This window comes from Xenopus tropicalis, chromosome 5 (assembly GCF_000004195.4).
Source record: "Xenopus tropicalis strain Nigerian chromosome 5, UCB_Xtro_10.0, whole genome shotgun sequence".
NCBI classification, from domain to species: Eukaryota; Metazoa; Chordata; class Amphibia; order Anura; family Pipidae; genus Xenopus; species Xenopus tropicalis.
In genome coordinates this window covers 87,954,057-87,978,068 of record NC_030681.2, presented here as the reverse complement: position 1 = coordinate 87,978,068, position 24,012 = coordinate 87,954,057, and the positions used below count along the sequence as shown (strand labels likewise).

Below are 24,012 nucleotides of genomic sequence, written 5' to 3'. Positions count from 1 at the left end.
TGATATCTGTCGTCTTTTTGATCGAGTAGGTCTAAAAATTTTGATTGGGCTTTGAAGAGCCCAAACATCAGCTGTATGTTAATGTTGAATCATCAGATAGCAATAGAATTCTATTGTTCCTACCTGCATGTCTGACTATTCAGTGGAGTGGATGAAAGATCATTATTGTAATGTGTATGGCCAGCTTTATTGTCTGACAGCAGTATATGCTGAGCTAAAACCAAAACTATATATATAAAAGCAAAGTTACAAAGGTAATTTGCCTGACATTCCAAAAAAACTGACGTCACACCCTGCCTCTGCCTGTGTATATGTGAAGTGTAAACAGTTCTTACACAACTCCTTGCAATGTCAGGAAGGTTGCGCAAAGAACTCCAGCCTACCCCTCTGATCATGTGACTGCTATGACTCACCCAGCAGAGACACAGGAAAAATCACTTGCAGGGAGAGGGAAGTTCAGTGAGAAGCCTGGGAGTTCTTGGCACCATGAATCTTATTCCTCACCTATCAACAGGGACATGGATTCTCCTGGCTGCTCTGTTGGTGCTTATATTACTGTGAGTATGACATGTATGAGATGTGAGTATGAGTATGAGTTTTACCAATATATCACTTTGCTGACATCTTGCAGGGCTGTACCATTTTAGTTAGAGGATTTTCCTGAGGATGGAACATCTCTGGATGTCACAGTCTTACACCTGTGAATGACAGACATGGAGCAACCAGGGTTGCCATCCTTATTTGTTAATGTTCTTACCCGGGGGTGTGTTTGGCCCCTGGGCCACTCCTCCTATGCTGCCCCCCATGGCTAGTGTAGAGAGCGCAATTTCTGTTTTAAAAAACAGAAATTTGGCTCTTAAAGTTACCAGGGGCAGCTTTTTGCCGCCCATGGTAACAATGGGGGCGCTGCCGTCTGAGGCAAGTCTCTCAACTTGCCTCATGGTGGCAGCGCCCCTGTTCTTACCTGTTAATAACATTGGCATGCATTGTTGTTTCTACTGACCAGGTGTTAACCCAATAGGTAGCTAAAGCAATACACAGTAATATAGAATTTAAACCAATATATGGAGCCATGCATGCCTGGAGTCCTTTGCTGAACTTACAGCAGGATCACAGAATTAAGTAGTCAAATAAATGTAAATTTTTTTACATAATTAAAATAAATGATTTTAAAACTTTACCTAGAGCTCAAATATCAGTCATATGAATTCTTTTAGTAAGAAGCAATCACTTTATTTTAAATTAAATTATATTTTCTTACGTATATAGTTTTCTATTCTTTAGGGCTAGGTCAGGGGAAGTGGATCTCCACTGCTTTCAGCCCTGCGCTTTTCTGCCTGGCTGAGAAAAGCGGATAACGCTTGCTTTCACATTTTTCAGGCTGACCTCTGATCCTCTCCACTCTGTGTGCGCACACTCAGGCAGTTACCATAGCCTTCAGGGCAGGCAGGCCAAACAGAAGTTATGGGTGCCCCTGAGGGCTCTCTTCCCCATGTGACTCTTCTCTAATTTACAACAGTATGTCCCCTAACTGTGATGTTTTATCCTGTTTAAGGGTCAACATGTATAATATTGCAGTTGAGTTACCAGTTCTAAGTCTAAATTATGACTTAGACAGTGAATTCTCCACATTATTTGTCCAGTTATTAACATGTACATATAAGCAAAATATTAATGTAGTTTATAATAAAACAAGCTACTAAAGAAATTTGTCTAACCCCTTTAATATTATTATTATTGAACTTTTATTTATTATTATTATTATGTCTCCATCCTGCCTCTTCCGACGAATGGCTTGCATCTGTGTCTGTTGACAATGGGAAACCATGGATCGCCATCATGGAGGTAGCTTTAAGGTTTCCACAAAAGGCTGCATAAATAGGTGCACCAGACTTGCACCCAGTAAATCAGATGCAAATACTGAACCCAATTGGCATTAAATTCAAGCACAATGCATTTGCTTTGAATGTTTCAAGTTGTTAAATTGAATATCTATTATAAATAAACCTAAAGCAACTGAACTTGTTAAGTAATCATTGAAGACATTTCACTACTCATCCGAGCAGCTTCTTCAGTTCAGTGAGCTGAGTTGAACTGAAGAAGCTGTTCGAATGAGTAGTGAAATGTCTTCAATGATTACTTAACAAGTCCAGTTTCTTTAGATTCATTTATACTAGATAAACCATGACTTGGATGAATGAAAATCTTCATAGTTAAATTGAATACATTCACTTAGTAAACCATTGTTATAACAGGTGTAAATAGACTGAATAGAGATCATTTAGGCCAATCCTGTCCAACTTATTACGTGTCATATAGTATGTTCAAGGGCTGGATTAAATTAAAATGGTGATGCCTGTGTCCTGTTAGGATAAGGACTCATTGAGAAATTCAGTCGCCCACGATAGATCTCTGCTATTGTGAGCGACTAACTGCTCTGAAATGCCTTTCCACAGGCAACTCCTAGTGCATTGCTTCTGTATTCCAAAGTCATGCAAAGTTTCCTGCTGCAGGCAAGTTTGTGCGACTTCGGAAATCCAAAGCGATTTGAAAGGTTTTCCACCTGCAACTCCTATTGTTGCCGGTGGAAAGGCATTTCAGAGTGGTTAGATCTCTGCTATTGCAGGCAAATGAAACGCTCATTGCATACTTTGCTTTAAGGCTCATGAAAGATACTCCCTGTGGGTGACAAAGAAAGTGGTGTGTGCTGATTTCCCACAGGCGACAAAGTGCCTTGCGTGCCAACAGTGCCATCACCCTTAGAAAACTCAACCTAAGGACTGTGAAACGCCCAGTAAATGGTATTTTTTTCCTTTACAGCTATGGCATTTGGCCATATGGATACTTTAAGAAAATGGGAATTCCTGGACCTACTCCATTGCCCTTCATAGGAACTTTTCTGGAATTTAGAAAAGTGAGTAAATAAAAGTATCCTATGCATGTATAATTTATAATTATTTCTTAAAATATGTTTTTTTAAAAGTTCCTGGATTTCATTTGGCCCAAATAATGATGATTATTTTCCATATGGTGTGGTTCATATGGTGGTTCCTATGTGCCATGACCCTAGGTTCAAGTTTTTTCTTCAACTTAAAAAGCAGTTTTTTTTTTTAAACAATAGGGTTGATTCATTAAAGCATGTTAAAACGAGTGCTATTTATAGCATGCGTTAAAAATTTATCGCGTCTTATTTTTCGCGTCTTAACGCAGGATTCACTAAAAGGATACTTGGTTAATTTAGACGCAATGCTGTTTGCGTTATTTAAGTCGCGAAGACTATTTTCGTGTGGTATTTGACGAAACGCTCGCTAATTAACGCAGTGCACACAAACTGTCGTTTTTCGCACGCCATATTAGCCATACACGCCATTACATTTTGGAAAACTACTGTTCTGCAAACTGGAGGCTGCATCACTCTAGGGCCAACACATACTTGAATAAATCACACTGCAAAGTCCATATTGTGTTGCCAAAAGCTATTTCTGCGCGAGAATTAACGCAATGCGTTAACATTAACACATTCGGTTGCACGCTATTTAACACACGCGATATGCGACTTAAGCATGCGACAATACTTTAGCGAATCGCGCAGTTCTTTTTGCGTCAATTTTAACACAAAAAAGCATGTGATAACGCTTATCGACCGTTAGTGAATCAACCCTTATGTATTGTATTTGACTACAGTGAAATATTTCAAGGAAATAATTTCGAAAAATCTTTTAATCTCACTGTATGCCACAGAATCATTAGCTTTGTGTTGGCACTGTGCTACAGTGGCTGAGCGGTTATAAGCAGCATTGGCTGACAGGTTATATGTAGCATTAGTGATGCAAGCTGTATAGATAAAGTAGTTCAGTGTGGGTCAATCCTTGCCAGCACTGTATCTAGCTGTAGTCACAACCACCCAAGCAACAAGCAGTGGAGAGAATGGCAGTGGACAGATACCACTTTCTATTTCAATTATATTTACATATAACTATAAAACCAGAGTTTTTACCATTTTGGTAAATAAAATTTTGATTCCAATTAAATAGGATCGTGAAAATTGCATCAGTTAATAGTGCTGCTCCTGTGGAATCCTGCATTGAAATTCATTTTTCAAAAGAGCAAACAGTTTTATTTATATAACAGTTTGAAATTTGACATGGGGGAATTGCCTTCCACACAGTTGAAATAAAGAAGCCAGTTTTATCACTACTAGATTATAACCTAGCTTGATGAAAACCTTTAAAGACTTTGTAACTGAATACTACAGGTGATCATGGTTGCCTAATACTGAACCAGAGACAAATATATACTTGATGTAGGATCAGAGAATGTGCAGGCCAGCTGATTACTACTTGGGGACAAGGGAAAGTATGTTGGCTAAACATGGAAGCCAACATAGCTGCTGTTCCATGTACCCTTAGGGCCATTAAGTCCATAATTGTCAAATCTTCTGGAGTCTTTACTTCAAAAAAAATCTAAATACCTGAAATTTATAAAAATGGGAAGGCCATCTCGCATAGAGTCCATTTTAAGGATTTTTTTAAAAAAATAATTTCATTTTTCTCTGTAATAATAAAACAGTAGCTTGTACTTGATGGTAACTAAGCTGCATGGATGCATATTGGTGGCAAAACAACCCTATTGGGTTTATTTAATGTTTGAATGGTTTTTAGGCTTAAGATGATCTAAATTACAGAAAGAACCCTTATCCCCTGGTCCCACACATTCCAGATTATAGATCCCATACCTGTAATATTCTTTAAAAATATTACCCTGCTTTATAAATGACTATTCTTGTCTTTTCAGGGCATGGTACAGTTTGATACTGAATGCTTCAAGAAATATGGGAAGATGTGGGGGTGAGCAAGTGACCAAATACAATCACATTTGCAAGAGATTTGAAAAATATTTAACTGGTGTACATTCTGTAGTATCATAAGGTGCTAAGAATATTTAGCATCCAAATTAGAACATGTACAGAAATGTTATTAATATTCTATATTCATTAAAATGATCCAGACATATTCAAATACTGTCTTCAAGAAATCATCTTTAAAGGAGAAGGAAAGCCTAAGTCATTTGGGGGTGCCAAAATGTTAGGCACCCCCAAGTGACTTAAATCGCTTACCTTGTATCCCGGGCTGGTGCCCTTGTTAAGAGAGAACAGCACCAGCCCGGGGTAGCTGTGAGCGCTTCCTTCTTCTGCGTTGGCGTGCTGCGCATTAGAGTGAAAAGCCGAACTTTAACAACAAATTCGGCTTTTCACTCTAATGCGCATGCGCCGGCCCAGGGAATTTGCCGCAGAAGAAACGCGGAAGAAGGACGCACTCACTGCAGGTACCCCGGGCTGGTGCGGTTTTCTCCTAGCATGGGCAAGAGCCTGGGGTACAAGGTAAGCGATTTAAGTCCCTTTAAGTGACTTAGCCTTTCCTTCTCCTTTAACCATTGCGGCTCACCACACACAGAAAATGAAACCAGTGGATGCTTGTGTGCTCCAATCTGCAGCAGGACTTACTGGCATTCTCAACCATGCAATCATAAATATAACAGATAAAGCATCTGCAGCACCAAGAGTAGATTAAAGCCTTTGAGGCAGCATCAAATGCCTCATGCATTTCTGGTGCTTTTATTATAATTTAAAGCCAAATACATAGACAACCATGTTTTTTTTATCATTACGCACTAGCACACACACAAAAACCCCTCAAAAAAATGCCATTATTCCATTCATTTTCCAAAAGACTCAAAATCTTGACTGTTCTAATAATTCCAGTTATAGAAACTAAGCAGCTTTTACCTTGTTGGCTTTTGCTGCAACTTACTGGCATTGAATGTTCCTATTTCTTATCCTCAAGTACCCCAAGGCCCCTCTCTATCAAGGATAATCCTAACTAAGTCCCTGTAAAGGTATTAATGGCTTGCATAGTTTAAAATTCCAAATCCATAGCCTTGCTTTTTTACAAAACTTTACTGAAGTAACGTCAGCCCAGCCCATTTACCTTTCATGTAGTACACTATATAGTCACAAAGGTGACTATGCGAGGTTCCAGTGCATCATTTCTTTTGTTCTGGTAAACTAAATATTAGAACACACTGTAGTGCTTAGCTGTCAGCTGGATTATGAATTGCTTATCAAATGTGAAGGCTGGTGTTGTATTGGAATGTAGTGGTGAATCAGTTTACTGTCAGTTCAAAAGTTTGTGTTGTACATTTGTTATTGCAATTTAACAATGTTTATCTACCAACAAATACAAAGGACATTAAGGGCCAGATTTATTAAAAAGTGAGTTTAGAGCTTAATACATAAAAACTCACCCACTTTCTATTCATTCCTATGAGATTTTTAGATGTGTATTTATCACACAAAGTTCTAGGTTCTAGGTTTCATCCATTGATAAATACACTTTTAAAAATCCCATAGGATTAAATAGAATGTGGGTGAGTTTTATGTAATAAGCTCCAAACTCACATTTTGATAAATCTGCCCCTAAATCTTGATGAGTTCTTTTTGTTTGAGTGGAAAATCCCATCTTTTAATATAGCACCTACCATAGTATTTTTGAAGGCATCTAAACATGTATGATGACACACAGCAAACACACATTTATCACAAACTTACTGGTTGCAGCATTTGCTTGTTTCTAGAAATGTAAGAATATTTAAAATTTAGTCAATAGGTAAATAATAAGGCAACTTTAGTAGTTAATCCATGTCTATGTGCCAGCAAAAAACGTTGGGGCAGATATATTGAAATGTGAGTTAAGAGCTTAATACATAAAAACTCACCCACGTTCTATTAATTTCTATGGGATTTTTAGAAGTGTATTTATCAAATGGTGAGTTCTAACTTTCACCCATTGCTAAATATGCTTCAAAATCCCATAGGAATGAATAGAACATGGGTGAGTTTTTATGTATGTAAATCTGCTTCAAATGCTGCAATTTCTAATTTCCATTTTTGGACTTTGTTTATTTGCAGAACGTATGATGGGAGACAACCCGTGCTTGCAATTATGGACCCTGCTATAATTAAAACTATTCTTGTGAAGGAGTGTTACACAAATTTCACTAACAGACGGGTAAGATGCCTATGAATATAATGCTCTGGTGTATTTCTAAATACATTTTCAAGATGTGTAGGAAAACAGAAAACACAGGTGTATGTAGATTAATTAAACTATAATGCAAAATGTACATCTGGATTCCTACTTAGAGGATAAATTGGGTTTAAACAAAAAAAACGTGTTTCTGTTTGTAACTGCATTGGTGCAAATGAGCCTCAGTGTGTCACATACACAGTTATAGCAAGTAATTATGAATTTCATTATGCGTTATTACATTGTTCTTCTTGTTTGGCACCTGAGTCGCTACCCCCCCCTATTGTGTTAACACTTACCTAGATATAATACCTCCTATTCTTATATAAATTAAAGCTTGTGTATTTTGCCTTATTAAATATTTTACATACTGCAGGAACCCTGAGAGTCATGACTCCTTAGAGGTCATTTACTGATGGCAGGACATCAGTGCAAAGTGCAAAAACATATGCATGCTGCCATATTTTGCAAACTATGCAGTATGGAGGCATCCAGGTGTGGACTGGCAATCTGTGCATTTTGGGCATCCGTGTACCTAAAATACCAGGGTCTATTTTAAATCCAAGTTAGGGCCTGAAGGCACCCCCTTTCCTAACCCCTAACTTGCATTTTATTCACATGTAAAAGTTAGTTAGTGCCAGGCTGCAGAGAAACCCTGTACTTACACTTCCCCTACAGCAGGTAGTTAGGAGAGGGCTGCCTTGCACCACTTGTGTTGCACTCTGCTCCTGTTAGTGCGTAACTAGACCCTGGTGCAATGCTTTGAGCTTAGTGCTGTAGCACTTGCACTCATGGCCTTTGAAAATGACCCCTCACTTGTCATCATTTTCAGGGCTTTTTGATGTTCAAAAAATGAGTGATTGCAGGATAAACTGCTTTATAAGATACAGTTTACAGTTGCAATTTGTCTTTTTTACCCTTTGTCCATGAAGTATGTGGATGATCCAGGTCAATTATTAAAATGTAGAACATCTTTTGCAGAATTTTGGCTTGAATGGCCCATTTGAGTCTGCCATCACTATTGCAGAGGATGAGCAGTGGAAAAGGATTCGCAATGTGCTTTCACCTACATTCACCAGTGGAAAACTAAAAGAGGTAAACAATACATTTACTTGTATTCTACATAATGGTTCTTTTAATTCTTTTGTAGTTTACTGTCTCCTATTTAACTTACTATTTTAAAGAGTCTCAGTGTCCTGATGATCTGTGAGAGTCACTTAGGCTCGCAATGGAGCAGATTCAAAAGAGGCTCAAAAACAAATGCCACCTCCAAGTCTTGGTATTAACCAAGAGCAGTATGGCATGTCAACATCAGGAAAGCATTTGAATCCAGAAAACTAATTGCTGCATTAAGAGAGCTAATTTTAGACAGGGCAATTTTGCTGTTTTGCACCAGGACACCTCACAACCATAGACCAAAGATTTTTCATTATTAAAACAGTGAGAAAATAGTATTTTAGGCCAAACCAATTAAATGAACTTAGGGGCTATATTGCCCCTTTGTAAGGGTCAGCAGGCCACAGAGTATAATTAATGTTGGTCATAGTGTGACACAATATCTTTGAGCAGTGGGCCGCAGTCTGTATAGACTTTAAAAATTCTGCCATGCAGGCTGTGCTAAAATCTCTGATCCTTGCATCAGAATTACCTTTTGATTATTTATCAAAGATACAAAAATACAGCCTAAAGGGTTAGACTAGATTTTACTGGCCTGATCAACATTTAAATTTGAATTTTAGCTGGAATTCAAAATTTTTTGTACTAATACTCATGATTTCAAATTAAAGCTTCACATTTGGAATTTTTTTTTTTAATTGCAGTAAAAATTGGAATTTAAACATTGTTAAGTCAGACCCTTGATATTAGAAAAAAATCTGACTTTTCTTTTAAGTTTTCTCCTATGCAGCATATTTATTTAGTTGGTGGCTATATGGTACTAGATCAGCATTCTAGTGATAATATATTTATTAAATGACAATAATTTATCTCTCAATGAACCCAATGTTTTAGATGTTCCAGATAATGAAAGATTACTCCGATATCCTTGTGAAAAACATCCAGGGTTATGTGGAGAAAGATGAGCCATGTGCAACAAAGGAGTGAGTCATGTTTAATAACCTTCCATCATTCATCAAGCTTGTATTCTATATGTAAAATGAGTTTAAGTATCTAACAAAACTGGAGTGTAAATGACAAACAGACAGCTATTTCCCCTGGTGCTAATCAATTTAATCCAGCTAAAAAAATGAATTTTATTTTTATTTTTCATTAAAATGCCTATACCTCAGGTATAAACTTAGCCTGTGATGACAACAGAATAAGCATAATAGCAGAAACTTAAAACAGTGGGCCAATCAAAATGTCCATGGATAAGCATGGATTGCTGCCCCTCTGGAACAATACACAAAAAGCCCTAGATCTGATTTTAAACTACTGGTAAGCAGTCTGTGGTAATCCAAGGATATTTCATGGCAATACTTTAAGGAATAATACTAATTCCTTGTGCATAATGAATTCTGATATTTTCAAATATTTTACTTACTGAGGACAACGTTATACTCATCAAACAAGATGTTAAATTTTCCATTCCATTATTACCTTGGCAGAATTTATGAGATGGCAATGTCACTCCCTGGCATGCTTGAGGTGGGCAATTTAAATGCAGTGCAACATCATAAGTACCTGCAGCTGGAACTTACATTATAATTTCTTTTGACTTTCTAGTGTGATTGGAGCATACAGCATGGATGTTATCACTAGCACTTCATTCAGTGTGAATATTGACTCTCTTAACAAACCTTCAGATCCTTTTGTTATTCATATGAAGAAGCTGCTGAAAACTGGCTTGCTGAGCCCATTACTCATCTTAGTGGGTAATTTGATTTTAAATTACAATTTCCAGATATTATGTTACATATATATATATATATATATATATAACGGTTGCTTTTCTGGAAGCATTCTCACCAGTGGGTCTTTTCAATGTTTAGCCAACATACTTTACCTTGTCTCCAAGTAGTAATCAGATGGCCTGCACATTCTCTGATCGTACATCAACTATATCTGTCTCTGGTTCAGTATTAGGCAACCATTATCACCTGTAGTATTCAGTTCCAAAGTCTTTAAAGGTTTTCATCAATCTAGGATATAATCTAGTAGTGACAAAACTGTCTTCTTTATTTCAACTGTGTGGAAGGCAATTCCCCAGCATACTTAACAGCAGTGCTGTGCAACTGGTGGACTGCCCCCCGTGTGGCCCCCTATCTGTCTGGCTGCTGTGACTGCTTACCTTTGTGTAAGTTTTAAATGGTACCAGTAAGTTAACTGGCCCCTGCATTGTTCACACCATAGATTCAGTCTGTAAGCCCCTGAATTGTTCAAACCTATAAGACCCTGCATTATGTCTATGAAGATTTTCATTTATCCAGGTCTTGAAATACAGTATCTATTAGATTTAAGCAACTGGGCTTTCTTAGCGTTCTTGAAAACATTTGGTAGGAATTATTCTACATTGTTCACACCCTGCATAGTTCATAACTCAGATTCTTACTGTAAGCGCCCACCTTATTCAACTGATTATATCTTAGATAGACTGTAGGAGCAGCACCAGCATTGTGTCACTATATGTACTGCAGTTCAAACTGTTCATCTAGGAGCCATCATGATAAGTTACTTGCGTAGTCATTATAGGTTTCCCTGTCTCATTCCCTATTCTAATTGACCTGCCCTATGGTGCCTGTATGTGCCATACTCTGCCTGCCCTATGCTGCCTGTGTGTGCCATACTCTGCCTGCCCTACCCAGCCTGTGTGCCATACTCTGCTTGCCTTATGTTGCCTGTGTGTGCTATACTTTGTCTGCCCTATGCTGCCTGTGTGTGCCATACTGTATTACTGTTATGGCACATTGCAGTAATATTTCAAGAAACGAAACAACGCACATGCTATTTTACTAAATAAAATGGCTACAGACAAACAATCCTAGATAATACACACAATGCTACAACACTAAGGTGATTAAAACAGTCAACACTTAATACTTAGCATTGTTTAGGTGGTGAAGGTTCCCTGAAGAGCTGAAGTTTGGATCCCTTGGGCCTTTGGTCAAAATAGCCAACTTCAATAGGAGATTATGTGTTTAGGCACTTTCCTACAATGATATCCTCCTGAACAGTCCTGTGCAAGCTCATTTCTTGGGTACTCTGAACAAATCAAACATCACAACCTAAGCATGCTAACTCCATCTGTAACAGGGGGACTGATGAGAACAAACTGATTATCCCTCCTATATTCCTGTATAATAATCTAGAGTAAATTCACCCACTTAGATAGTGGGAGTAAGATTAAAACAGGTTTTTGGTGGTACAGTGTCTGTGGTGTATTATTGGTAGTGAACCAACGCTTAGCCCGTGGCCTATTATTTAGTGTTTACTGTAACTAAATAACTGGCCATAGTGTTTGCTGTCTATTGTTTTAGAAATCAAAGCCTGCAGGCTACTGTGTTAAAAATAAATTGGAAATATTAGCATTTCTGTGTGGGCCTACACATCTGAAAGCCTAGATTATAAATTTCAAAGGAAACAGTTATGTGTAGACTTGTATTAAAAGCTTACCCATTGATATAGTGGGTCCAGGTGCTCAAGCCTTGGACCTTCAGCATAGGGAGCCAATTTAGGGCAATATTTCCCTCTGCCATCCACTCTCTCTGTGAAATTAAGTCTAGATTATAGTTACATATCGCAAGAGAAAAAATTTTTTCATCGCACTACACATACTCTGCCTGCCCTATGCTTTACATCAGACATCAGACAAATATTGCAGAATTCACACATAGAAGCTTAAATGCCACAAATAAAAATCTGTTAAGACAAAGGAATATGCCTGGATTGCTGGCACATGTGGAGTATAAATATAGTGTATTTTAAGATGGTTGCAGAATTTATGCAAACCTTTATTTCGCATCATTATACTAAGTTATTATGGCATCCCTGCAATGCCACTAATTAATACTTTTTGTTCAGGTCCCTGTATACATTGTAGGTGTATTATTGTGCGAAGCATTGTCAACACGCACTGCTAAATTATACATTACCGCAAACAGTTGTCGTTATTTCACATGGCGTTTTTATGTTAGGCACTGTGCATGATGAAGCTTGGATTGATATAATGTTGTGATGGTTTGTGGGAAACATTAATTGGTGCAAATATTTGTAAGAAAGTAGAATAATTCATGGGTAATTTAGAAATATGCCTGTAAAATATACACGCTTAAAAAAGCTCATAATTTCCACAGGCATAAGATTTAAAGAATATGTAAATCTTATTTATATCTCTGAAATTACTCTAGATAGTGCCCAGAATAACATACCTTTTCCCCTGCATTCAATCTCATGTCTTTCTAAAACACAAGCAGCTCAAGTAGACACCTCTTTGACCATCTTCACAGTCAAAGAGAGTAGGAGAGCTCGATAAAAAAGAAGGCAGAGCTTCATACTAGACTAGGAAGTAGCTGAAATAGCCGCAATTGAGCTGTTTGTGATGTAGAAAGAGGTAGAAAAGATTTGGCTGACGGCTGTTTAGAGTCTTTTAAGGGGATTTTAAAATAAAAGGCTTACTTATACATTAAGGGAATTTTCTTAACACTTAGCTGAACTAAAACCACTTCTATCAAGTCCTGTTACTTTCGACTAATAATTTACATTTATTCAGCTCCTAGCTTTTTGCCAATATCCATTTGTTAAATGTTATTAAAGCTGCCAGCCTCTGACTCCAGCTCTGAATTATGGGAAGGCCATCTCCCATAGGCTCCATTTTGATTAAAACATTTTTAACATTGATATCCTTTTTCTCTGTAATAGAAAACAGTACCTGTACTTGATCCCAACTAAGGTATAATTGACCCTCATTGGAGGCAAAACAATCCTATTGGGTTTATGTAATATTTACATGATTTTTTAATAGTCTTAAAGTATAGAGATCCAAATTACAAAAAGCTCCCTTATCTGGAAAAACCCAGGCCTGAGCATTCTGTATAATAAGTCTTATATCTGTATGTTGTAGATATTGATTTTTTTTTAACTGCAGTTGGTCTTCATTTTTATTTTGTGTGTGTTTTTGAATTGTTTATTTTTTTTTTTGTTTAGCAGTCTCCAGTTTTAAATGTCAGTAGCAATCTCGTTGCTAGGGTCCAGTTTACCATAACCTAGCAGTGGTTTAAATCACACACTGAAATGTAAATAGAAGGGGAGCTGAATAGATTAAATATAAAGACCAACTGAAAATGTGAACTGCCCTTCACAACAATATATAAATACAAAAATCAATTATATTATTGCCTTCTTTATTCAGTTCCTGTTCTCATAAACAAGTGTGAAAATGTGTTTTTTTTTCATTCTCTTTTCAGTGATTTTCCCATTCCTTAGGCCCATTCTTGAGGGCCTGAATTTAAACTTTGTTCCAAAAGATTTCACTGAGTTTTTTATGAATGCTGTCACAAGCTTTCGGGAGAAGAGAAAAAAAGGAGATCACTCGGTGAGAGCAAACTGAAACCATACTTAATATGTTTCCAAAAAATCAGTCTCTATATCTGTCTATATATTTACATGTATTTATCTTTTACCCCTTTAAATGCCAGTGAAATTGTGCCCTCTCTCTTTAGGGGCATTTCCTAGGGGGTTCTTTAAGTTTTTTTAAGAACACAATCTATAGGTTTTGTGCAGGATAACATTAGATTTTTATGGCTTTAAATACTAAAAAAAAAATTATTATTCATAATAACATATATTAAAAACATATTATATTTCAATTTATAAGGAAAATACAACTAATATGGAAGGCCCCATGACTCCTGAACACACCAGTACCAAATATCTATAGTTAAAAACTCTTAGTTATACAATACCAGATTTTCAAAGCACCAAAAAAAACATATTTTTTTGGAAGGTACACTTTTTAACAAACAGAAAATGGTTTGATATGTCATTTTTCTCCAAACTACCCAACTACAATGCTTTTCTAAACTTAGCAAATTTCATATTCTAACATACCAACATAAAACGTAATATTAATGCCGGAGGTCTTCGAAAAAGTTTGTTGACCTGTGTACTTGTAATTCAAGGGTCTATTTTAAATACCAGTCAGGACCTGGAAGCTGCATTATGCTATTGTTCATTTGTTTGCCAACAGGGACGTGTGGATTTACTTCAACTTATGATGGATTCTAGGACAACAGGAGGAAATGATTTAAGCAATAAGCATAAAGGTATTAATGAATGAATACCATTTTATCTTTAAGAAAGGCTTTAACTTTTGTTTTGAGGCTGTTGCACATAGGATTGTACAACTTGACAACTATTAAACTAGTGTCACCTAATGTGTGGCACTGGTCTCCTGGTCTGAAACTCACTAAGGGGCTGATTTACTTACCCACGAACGGGTCGAATGGAGTCCGATTGCGTTTTTTTCGTAATGATCGGTATTTTGCGATTTTTTCGTATGTTTTGCGATTTTTTCGGATTCTTTACGAATTTTTCGTTACCAATACGATTTTTGCGTAAAAACGCGAGTTTTCCTATCCATTACGAAAGTTGCGTAAAAAGTTGCGCATTTTTCGTAGCGTTAAAACTTACGCGAAAAGTTGCGCAACTTTTCGCGTAAGTTTTAACGCTACGAAAAATGCGCAACTTTTTACGCAACTTTCGTAATGGATACGAAAAACTCGCGTTTTTACACAAAAATCGTATTGGTAACGAAAAATTCGTAAAGAATCCGAAAAAATCGCAAAACATACGAAAAAGTCGCAAAATGTTCGTTTTCAAGTCGGAACTTTTCCAATTCGGGTCGGATTCGTGGGTTAGTAAATCAGCCCCTTAGAGTGAGATCTGGGGTAACCTATATAGGGTGACCTATATGATAAGCATTTTATATATTAATATCCTTTTTATGAGGTAATATCGTGTTTCCCCGAAAATAAGACACTGTCTTATATTTTTTTAAGCTCCAAAATATGCACTAGGTCTTATTTTCAGGGGATGTCTTATTTTTCCATGAGGAAGAATACAGTACACATTTATTCCATTGTATAGGTGGGTGTCTTATTTTCGGGGGGTGCCTTATTTTCCGAGGGGGGTGAAAAATCGGGGGGGTGCCTTACTTTCGGAGGATGTCCTATTTTCGGGGAAACAGGGTAGGTACCTTGACTAAATACTAGGACAATCGCTATATAGAGTGTGTGCTTCAAACATTGAGGATTGTTTACTGGCAGCTGTGGCCATTAAGAAGAGCTAACACAAGTAAATGTGAGCCTTTAAAATAGAAATATGTTTTGCTTTTAAAGGAGAAGGAAAGTCATTTTGGCATTTTATGGCCAATAGATTTGCCACATTAATGCCACCTAGAACAAAAAATTTATTCTGCAGAAACCATTAACATACAGAGCTAAACAGCTTTAGAAGATTTCTCCGTTTTCTTAAGATAGCAGCTGCGATTTTAAGACGCTTCTTGCCTGCAGTCTAGCCAATATAGCTGAGATCACACATTCCTAAGGGGGGGGAGGGAGTTCTTAGCATTCTCGTGGGAGGGGGAGCAGGAGAGGGAAGAGAGGAGAGAACTGTGCAGACTCTGGCCACGGGAATTAAGAATGTTTCTGAGAGAGGAAGTTAGACACTGGAACATCATGTTTACAAAAAAAGGAGGCCATAAATCCTGTGTTTCTTTTGATAGAGGACTCAGTGCAGCATTACTGTAAGTGCTTATGGGTGTATTTACATTTATTCAAATTGAATAATTTACTATCAGTTCCTGTTGGAAAAATCACAACAGGACAGGGCCTGGCTCGATAGCTGGCTGATCGGACATGTCAGTGTGTGGCTCTCTGCACCAGGCCCCAGTGTGATGGTTATGGGAAAACTACTAATGATCTGATTTCTTTCTAAAAACCTGAGTTGAAAGGATTAAGGACTTCTCTAAGGTGTGACAATAGGAATCAGATAAGTATTGATATCAGTGGCTCCAGCAATTCTGTGCATGCTTCCATGATAACAATAGGGACATGCTGGGAGGCTGGGCCAACAGGGGCATAAAAAGTGCCTCAAAGAGAGCTTGGGGGCTAAGTCTTTAGAGAGAGAGGAACGGTCTCTTGTACTTTGGATCAACTGCTTCAATTACTCTTCGGTCGTCATTTTCTTCAGACTGTAGATATACTTCTGTGGGACTTTGGAACTGCTTTTTTGTTATTTTACTTCTTTAGAAGAATTTGTCGGTGTGAGGTGATGTTATTTGGCTTTACAAAAATAAAGTGCTAGAATGCCACATGGTTTCTCTTCAGTGTTTGGGTATACGTCTGTTAGGTCATTTTCATGATACCCAGCAACCCTACTTAATGGCTTGATTTTACCACAATCATGGGCAGATGTCTAATACTACTCTCCACCAGAGAGCTTAATCATCTAAAAAGCCAAAAGAAATTGCACAGTTCTTCTAAAAAACACGCAGGTACCCAACTGCAGGATACCACTATGGTAATATTACCCAGCTACTCACAGACTCACAAAGCAATAAAACATATTATAAAGATGGAGCACTCTGCAATCTTAGCGAATCTACACACTATTGAGACAGGCCAAGCAGATTTTTTAAACCAACTTAACCCACCCCAACAGAGAGGCCTGGAGGATGCAGAGAATAGAAGTAGGTGGCACAACATCCGCATATGGGGGAAGGGCTCCTGAAGGATGTTCATCAAACTTTTCATCACACTTCTGTGCCGCAACAAAGACCAGGAATTCCAAGTTGACTGGTTCCATAGAGTTGCTGGAAGGAGGTCGGACAAACCGAAGAACATCTTATGGTGTGTTAACAAATTCACTACCAAATAGCAAATCTTTTCTAAAGCCAGAGAGGTCAGACACCTAAAAAGAAGACAACCTAATTACCCAATGGCACCTTTTACGCAAGGTCATCAGCAAGAGCAGAATATCCTTATAAATGGGATTTCCCCTTCTCCCCTTCACCTGCAATAATGGTAAGAACTATGCCACGAGAGAATCAGACGAATAATTTTCCATAGCACACAAGGCCTAACCCTCCAGCCGGCAGTGTGGTGTCACGCACACCTATGGAGACCCCTAAAGGCTCCCCATACCAAGTCCTGGGCAATTAAAATGCAACTTTAAATTCAGAGACTAATTTTTCCTGTAAGAACACTGTTACAGGTGTTGTTAAACCTTTGTCTCCAAAGGCATGCATCTGTTCTAGACCATACAAGTGATTTCTACCACACCTATCTAAAAGGCTCAGATTCAATATGGGTATGGCCTAGCAATGGCTGTCTGATCCCTTGCATGCATAAATATCTGTACGCTCACTGACTGGCCCCTCACCCACAGACAATGCCCGACAAAGGGGGCCCTTCCTTCCTGATTGCCACACACCACTTGGAACTTCCATTTCTACAATCCTGCTCATATCGGTCGACTCGCCGATCGGCCAGGTTAAAAGATTTTGATTGGGCGCCATAGAAGGCGTCTGATCAAAATCTGCCTTCAGGGCTGAATCGGCAGAAGGAGGTAGAAATCCTATTGTTTCTACCTCCTTATCTGCTGTTTCAGCCCTGAAGGTTAGTGGCGGATTTGACGATCTTTCGTGCGACCATCGGTCGCAAATCGCCACGTGTGTGGCCACCTTAACTCTGTGGATCTATACATGGCACCCCCTTCCTCAGTCGGTCAAGAGGTGACCTTTCCACAACACTTCTACACAGGTTGACCCCGCTTAAACCTCCCCAGAGGACTTTCCACTTGGCCCAATATACAGCTCAACACCGTAAGATTCACCCAGATAAACAGTTATAATGACAATCCTGCATATTCCATCTACACCATGTATAGATCCACTTAAGAACTACACCTTATAGATGCACAGTAACAATGACTTGTGGAATTGAACCTTCTTTTACCAGCTAACAGGATTTCTTCATTAGGCTCCATAGATCGGCGTTCCCTTTTTACCAATCAGCACCTCCCTACCTCCCTACAAAGAGCCACTGCCCCATTGTTCAAGTACACCCATATGGGGCATGAAATAATTGAGACAGACCCGACACAGCCAGACCAACACACTGATCCATGCAGAATCTAGAAGGAGTGGATTGCTGTCCTGGGTCAAACAATTCTATCTACTCCTCTAATTAAGAGTCATTGCTCTATTGTTTTAGAACACACTCATAGAGGGGAGTAAATAGTCTACGTTTATTAATATACAAAGTTCATCTATTTACCTGGCTGTTCATTCCTATGTTGAACATTATGCAATTATTTTCTGAGGCATACCATATTATTCTGGGTGTTCTTCCCAAATGTTAAATGTTTAGCTCAATACTATTGGCTTTCCCCAGACCTACAGTTTGCAAGATAACCCCCAAATCCCCTATGGAAGTTTGATTTTGCTGATCTACAATAACAACAATAGCCTATGGAACCACTGTCATCTGAATATAGTTATTTAAGGTGTTTCGAATAAACACTGGAGTAGACTCTAAAGGACTGTGAAAGAAACACTGGTTCCCAGGGGGATGGGAATGAGTAGGTTTCCTTTCTACATATTCATGCATACCTTTATTAATATGTTCCTTTATTTTTTTATTTAAGCTCTGACAGATGCAGAAATAATGGCTCAGTCCGTTATATTTATAGTCGCTGGATATGAAACCACAAGTACAGCACTGTCTTACCTGTTTTATAATCTTGCCACCCACCCTGACGTCCAGCAGAGACTGCATGAGGAGATAGATTCATTTCTCCCTGACAAGGCAAGCCATTATTGCTGCTATATTCAAGTCTTAATGCAACAACTATAATATATATATATATATATATATATATATATAAAAACAAGAACAAACGGAGCACACCCTATAGAAAATCAAAAGCCCTGGGTGCTGGCAAAAATGGTAATAATAAAGAAACAGAAAGCCGCACACACAGGGACTTTGCAAAAGTATTTAATGAAAAAGATCTGATGTTTCGAGCACTAACGGTGCTCTTCCCCAGGTTTGTCCCTGAGGAAGAGCACTGTTAGTGCTCGAAACGTTGAATCTTAAATACTTTATTTTTTGCAAAGTCCCTGTGTGTGTGGCTCTCTGTTTCTTTATATATATATATATATATATATATATATATATATATATATATATGAAAACGTGTTCTACCTTCTATTGATTACATTTGCACATGTTCCTTGGATTCCAAGTGTATCACTTTTTAGACCTGTTAAAATATTTTCTGTGCCTGCTGCTTTTAGACTGATGATTTTCGATGGTGTGTGTGGTCTTGGACCACACTTAGGGGCACATTTACTAACCCACGAACGGGCCGATCGGTATTTTGCGATTTTTCAGAAAATTGTTGCAACTTTTTCGTAGCCATTCCGAAAGTTGCGCGAAAAAGTTGCGACAATTTCCGAAAAGTCGTAAAGGCGCCGAAAAAAAACGCAAAAATACGAAAAAGTCGCAAAATGTTCGTTTTCCAATCGGAATTTTTCGGATTCGTGGGTTAGTAAATGTGCCCCTTAGTATATATGTTGATATATAGCCACTTTGTGCAACAACTTAAACTAAAACTTTCTATAGAACTGTAGATTATTGCATCCTGAAGCCACCTTGTTACTTGCAAATTAAAAAAAATTAAGGTCAACTGACATACTGTGTAGTTATAATGTAATTTGTGATTCAAAAATCTTTGCCCTGCTGGAAAAGAATGCAGTACAACCTATAATAAATTTCTAGGATGCTCTTTCACAGCATGGTTGTGGCGCCACAGCAACAATGGATCTAAAAAGAAATGCTGCAGTAGATCATGTCATATAGTTCCCTGGAAAAAATGTTTTTTGTTGCTGCTAACTCTCTGTGTATCTTTCCCATTCTGTTGCTTTCTTTTGTAAAAAATGGTAAATACTACATACTAATAAGATGACCTCCTGCTAATAAATTGTGTTTTTTATAGGCCAGTCCTACTTATGACATTCTAATGCAGATGGAATATCTTGATATGGTTATTCAGGAGACCCTTAGGTTGTTTCCCCCTGCGGGACGACTAGAAAGAGTCTCAAAGCAGAATGTTGAAATTAATGGTGTTAGCATCCCCAAGGGGATAGTCACATTGATCCCAGCATATGTGCTACAACGGGACCCTGAATATTGGCCAGAGCCAGAAGAGTTCCGCCCTGAAAGGTATATCAACATAATTTTATTTATGAAGGGATGTAAATACTTAGAGCTCATACTCATATATGAAATTGTGGTTGAATAGGAATAAAATATTTTAAACAATGTTATCTGAGCATTCACCACAGCAAAGGTCCCCATACATGGGCCAATTGTAGCTACCGATATCGGTCCCTTGGACCGTTTCGGCAGCTTATTGGCCCATGTAGGGGCAGAAACGAGGGGCCTGGCTGACCGATATCTGGCCTGAAATTGGCCAGATATCGATCGGCCAGGTTAGAAAATTCAGTCGGATCCGGTCAACCGACTGCCCCATTGCCGCCGTTAGAATTTGCCTACATGTAACCCGATATAGCCCACCCGTAGGTGGGGATATCGGGTGAAGATCCGCTCGCTTGGCGACATCGCCAAGTGAGCAGATCTGCCCGTGTATGGGCAGCTTTACTCTCACTCCAGGCAGAGTGCAGATTTGCTTTGCCTCATACCCTCCCTATTTTTTTTTTTACCATGATCCCTTGTATATATCATATATCACAGATGAGCATCACTTCATTCATGTATATATACATTAACCAGGTTTCAAAAGTAAACAAATAAAACCAACAGGGCATTGCATTATACAGGAATTAGTGCAGAGAGAGTCAAATTCTATGGAGCTTGAGAACAACAGCATGCCAAGAGTGTTGCCTGGAGCATAACACATGAAATCACCTTGTGTCACATTTCCTTAAAGGAACAGTAACACCAAAAAATGAAAGTGTATAAAAGTAATTACAATATAATGTACTGTTGCCCTGCATTGCTACAACTGGTGTGTTTGCCTCAGAAAGACTACTATAGTTTATATAAGTTAGCTGCTGTGTAGCCATGGGGGCAGCCATTCAAGGGAGAAAAAGCACAGGTTACTTAGCAGATAACAGATAAACCCCCATTATATGGGGCTTATCTACTAGTTATCTGCTGTGTAACCTGTGCCTTTTCTCCTTTTTTCCAGCTTGAATGGCTGCCCCCATGGCTACACAGCAGCTTATTATATAGAAGCTTTTCTGTAGCAAAAACACAATTTTTTTGGCAACAGCACATTATATTTTAATTACTTTAAAACACTTTAATTTTTTGATGTTACTGTCCCTTTAAGACTAAGGAAGGGCCTTTAGAACAAAGGATGTACTAATAAGCAATGCAATAAATAAAGGTTCTAGACAGAAAACAACATCTACACTTTTTTATTTATTTTAGCCTTACAGTCAGTGGGTAGTAATGTCAAAACTAATGTTCCTCCTGAACGTTCTCATGTTTGCCAGGTTCAGTAAAGAAAATAGGGCAACCCACACTCCATTTACCTTTCTGCCCTTTGGAGATGGTCCCAGGAATTGCATTGGATTGAGATTTGCTCTCCTGAGCATGAAAGTGGCCATCGTCACCCTGTTACAGAACTTCAGTGTCCGGCCTTGTGCAGAAACTCTGGTAAGAAAGCATTCAATTTACCTCTAGATGGCAAAAAGTAATGACTGGGACAGTGTGACTAAAGAATGTAAAGTAATACAGGCATGAAAAATATTATTTACTTAGATTTAAAAAAAAAAAAAAAAAGGTTATTGTTACTGTTTGCTTCCTTTGTGGATCCATTATCTGTCTAGCAAAAAGAGCTTTACTGTTATGATTTATATTTATAAGTAGGATTCCTTGTACAGAACCACTTAAGCTTTGAAGAATTATAACAAAGCAAGAGACACTTTTTCTGGCAGGCCTTGGGTTATCATGGATTGTATTTAAACCACAACAAGCGAGTGGTGTGCTAGAAACATGTTCATGGCATTATGGTTGAGTTAAGAAAGCATAAAGCATGTTTTTTGCAAATATATAAATGTAAGAAAACAGCACATTTTAAATAATATATAAATAGTAGATATACAGGTATCGGACCTCTTATCCGGAAACCCATTTTCCAGAAAGTTACAAATTATGGAAAGGCCATCTGCCATAGGTTCCATTTTAAACAAATAATTCTCATTTTTAAAAATTATTTCCTTTTTCTCTGTAATAATAAAACAGTACATTTTACTTGATCCCAACTAAGATATACAGTAATGAATCCTTTTTGGAGCCAAAACAATCCTATTGGGTTTAATTACTGTTTAAATAATTTTATTAGCGGACATAAGGTAGGGGATCCGAATTATGGAAAGGCCCCTTATCCGGAAAACCCCATGTCCCAAGCATTCTGGATAACGGGTTCCATACCTGTACTAAACAATATGACAAGTTGTGGGGTTGATGCACAGTTGTTAATACATTTGACGAGGCATACAGGGATGTAGAGGCACTAAGCAGAGAAAAGGTGTTTTTTTTTTTATTTGCAGAATTCACAATAATAATAAACATGGCACTGTGTAGTACATAAAGACATTAGTACATAAAGACACTTCTGGTGCAGAGAGGGCAGTCAATGTGAGGGAAATAAAGCTGAAGCTTTTGTAGTAGAAAAGTAGGCATATAAAGCGGAGTGAGTAGGGTGTAGAAAAGGTCAAATCTGACACTTGTTTAAATGGACATGGTTCATTAGAAGCAGCCATGAAGAATTATTACTTTAGTAAAGAACAAAGTGCAGCATAATTCTGACAATTCATTTTCTTTCTGCAGATTCCCATGGAGTTCAGCACCATAGGCTTTTTACAGCCAAAGAAACCAATTGTTTTAAAATTTCTCTCTCGGGCAGCAGCTCATGAGTAACAAAACAGAATACAGCTTATTTACATCAGAGATTCTTTGGATGCATATGTTCCTTTACAGACTTTATTAAACATACCAATAAATACAATTACATTTCACTAAATCTATCTATCTATATATATATATATATATATAACCAAACAAATAAACAAATGAAGGCACTCGAAGTTTACACGAACGGAGATCAAAAAGGTCAAACAGCCATAAAGTTGAAGAAAAATGAATTTGGGGTTTATTGATCCAAGATTCAGTTCTTTACTGAGAAATCATCTTGCAATCATTTTCTTCACAGATGCTAATGAGGCTTTATATACTTTAGAACCTGATAAAAATGCCCAGAAAATTTTTCTTCAGTCAAAAATATATTACGGGTAACTGTTTCTTCAGAAAACAATGTTCAATGTTAAATGATTTGATTTAAGCTGACAACTCCTGAGTAAAAAGCACTCCCCTAACTAGTATCTCAGTGGGCAGACTGGAAAATCCCACTGGTTAAAGACTGTTTCAGGTCACAGATGTCATATTCCCATAGGCAATGCTACTGTTGATGGGTAAACACTATAGGGTTGATTCACTAAAGTGCCATAATGCTTATCGCATGATTTTTTGCGTTAAAATAGACACGAAAAAAGCGCGATTTGCTAAAGTATTATCGTATGCGTTAATTACCGCGCAACCACATGTGTTAGTTTTACCGCATTGCGTTAATTAGCGTGCAGAAATAATACTTAAGCAAGATTCACAAACACTTAGACGCGCTAAATATCACATTAGGCTATGCGAAAATGAACACCTTCTTGGAGCAGGCGGTAATTATAGAAAAGTACAGTTCATGAGCTTTTGGCAACACAATATGGACTTTGCAGTGTGATTTATTCAAGTATGTGTTGGCCCTAGAGTGATGCAGCCTCCAGTTTGCAGGGAAACGGTCATTTAAAAAAAGGTAGTTTTACAAACATAATGGTGTGTATGGCTAA

At 37.9% G+C, this 24,012-nt stretch overlaps 1 protein-coding gene across 1 annotated transcript; it reads left to right on the top strand.

Moving 5' to 3' along the window:
* The first annotated feature begins 451 nt into the window (after positions 1-451).
* Positions 452-23,138, top strand: cyp3a4.3 (cytochrome P450 family 3 subfamily A member 4, gene 3). Its single transcript, NM_001015786.1, has 13 exons — positions 452-557; positions 2,821-2,914; positions 4,795-4,847; positions 6,968-7,067; positions 8,067-8,180; positions 9,096-9,184; positions 9,810-9,958; positions 13,487-13,614; positions 14,269-14,344; positions 18,729-18,889; positions 20,082-20,308; positions 21,607-21,769; positions 22,946-23,138. Exons 1-13 carry the CDS (start codon positions 487-489, stop codon positions 23,033-23,035), a joined length of 1,515 nt encoding a protein of 504 aa, NP_001015786.1. The 5' UTR covers positions 452-486; the 3' UTR covers positions 23,036-23,138.
* Positions 23,139-24,012: the final 874 nt, after the last annotated feature.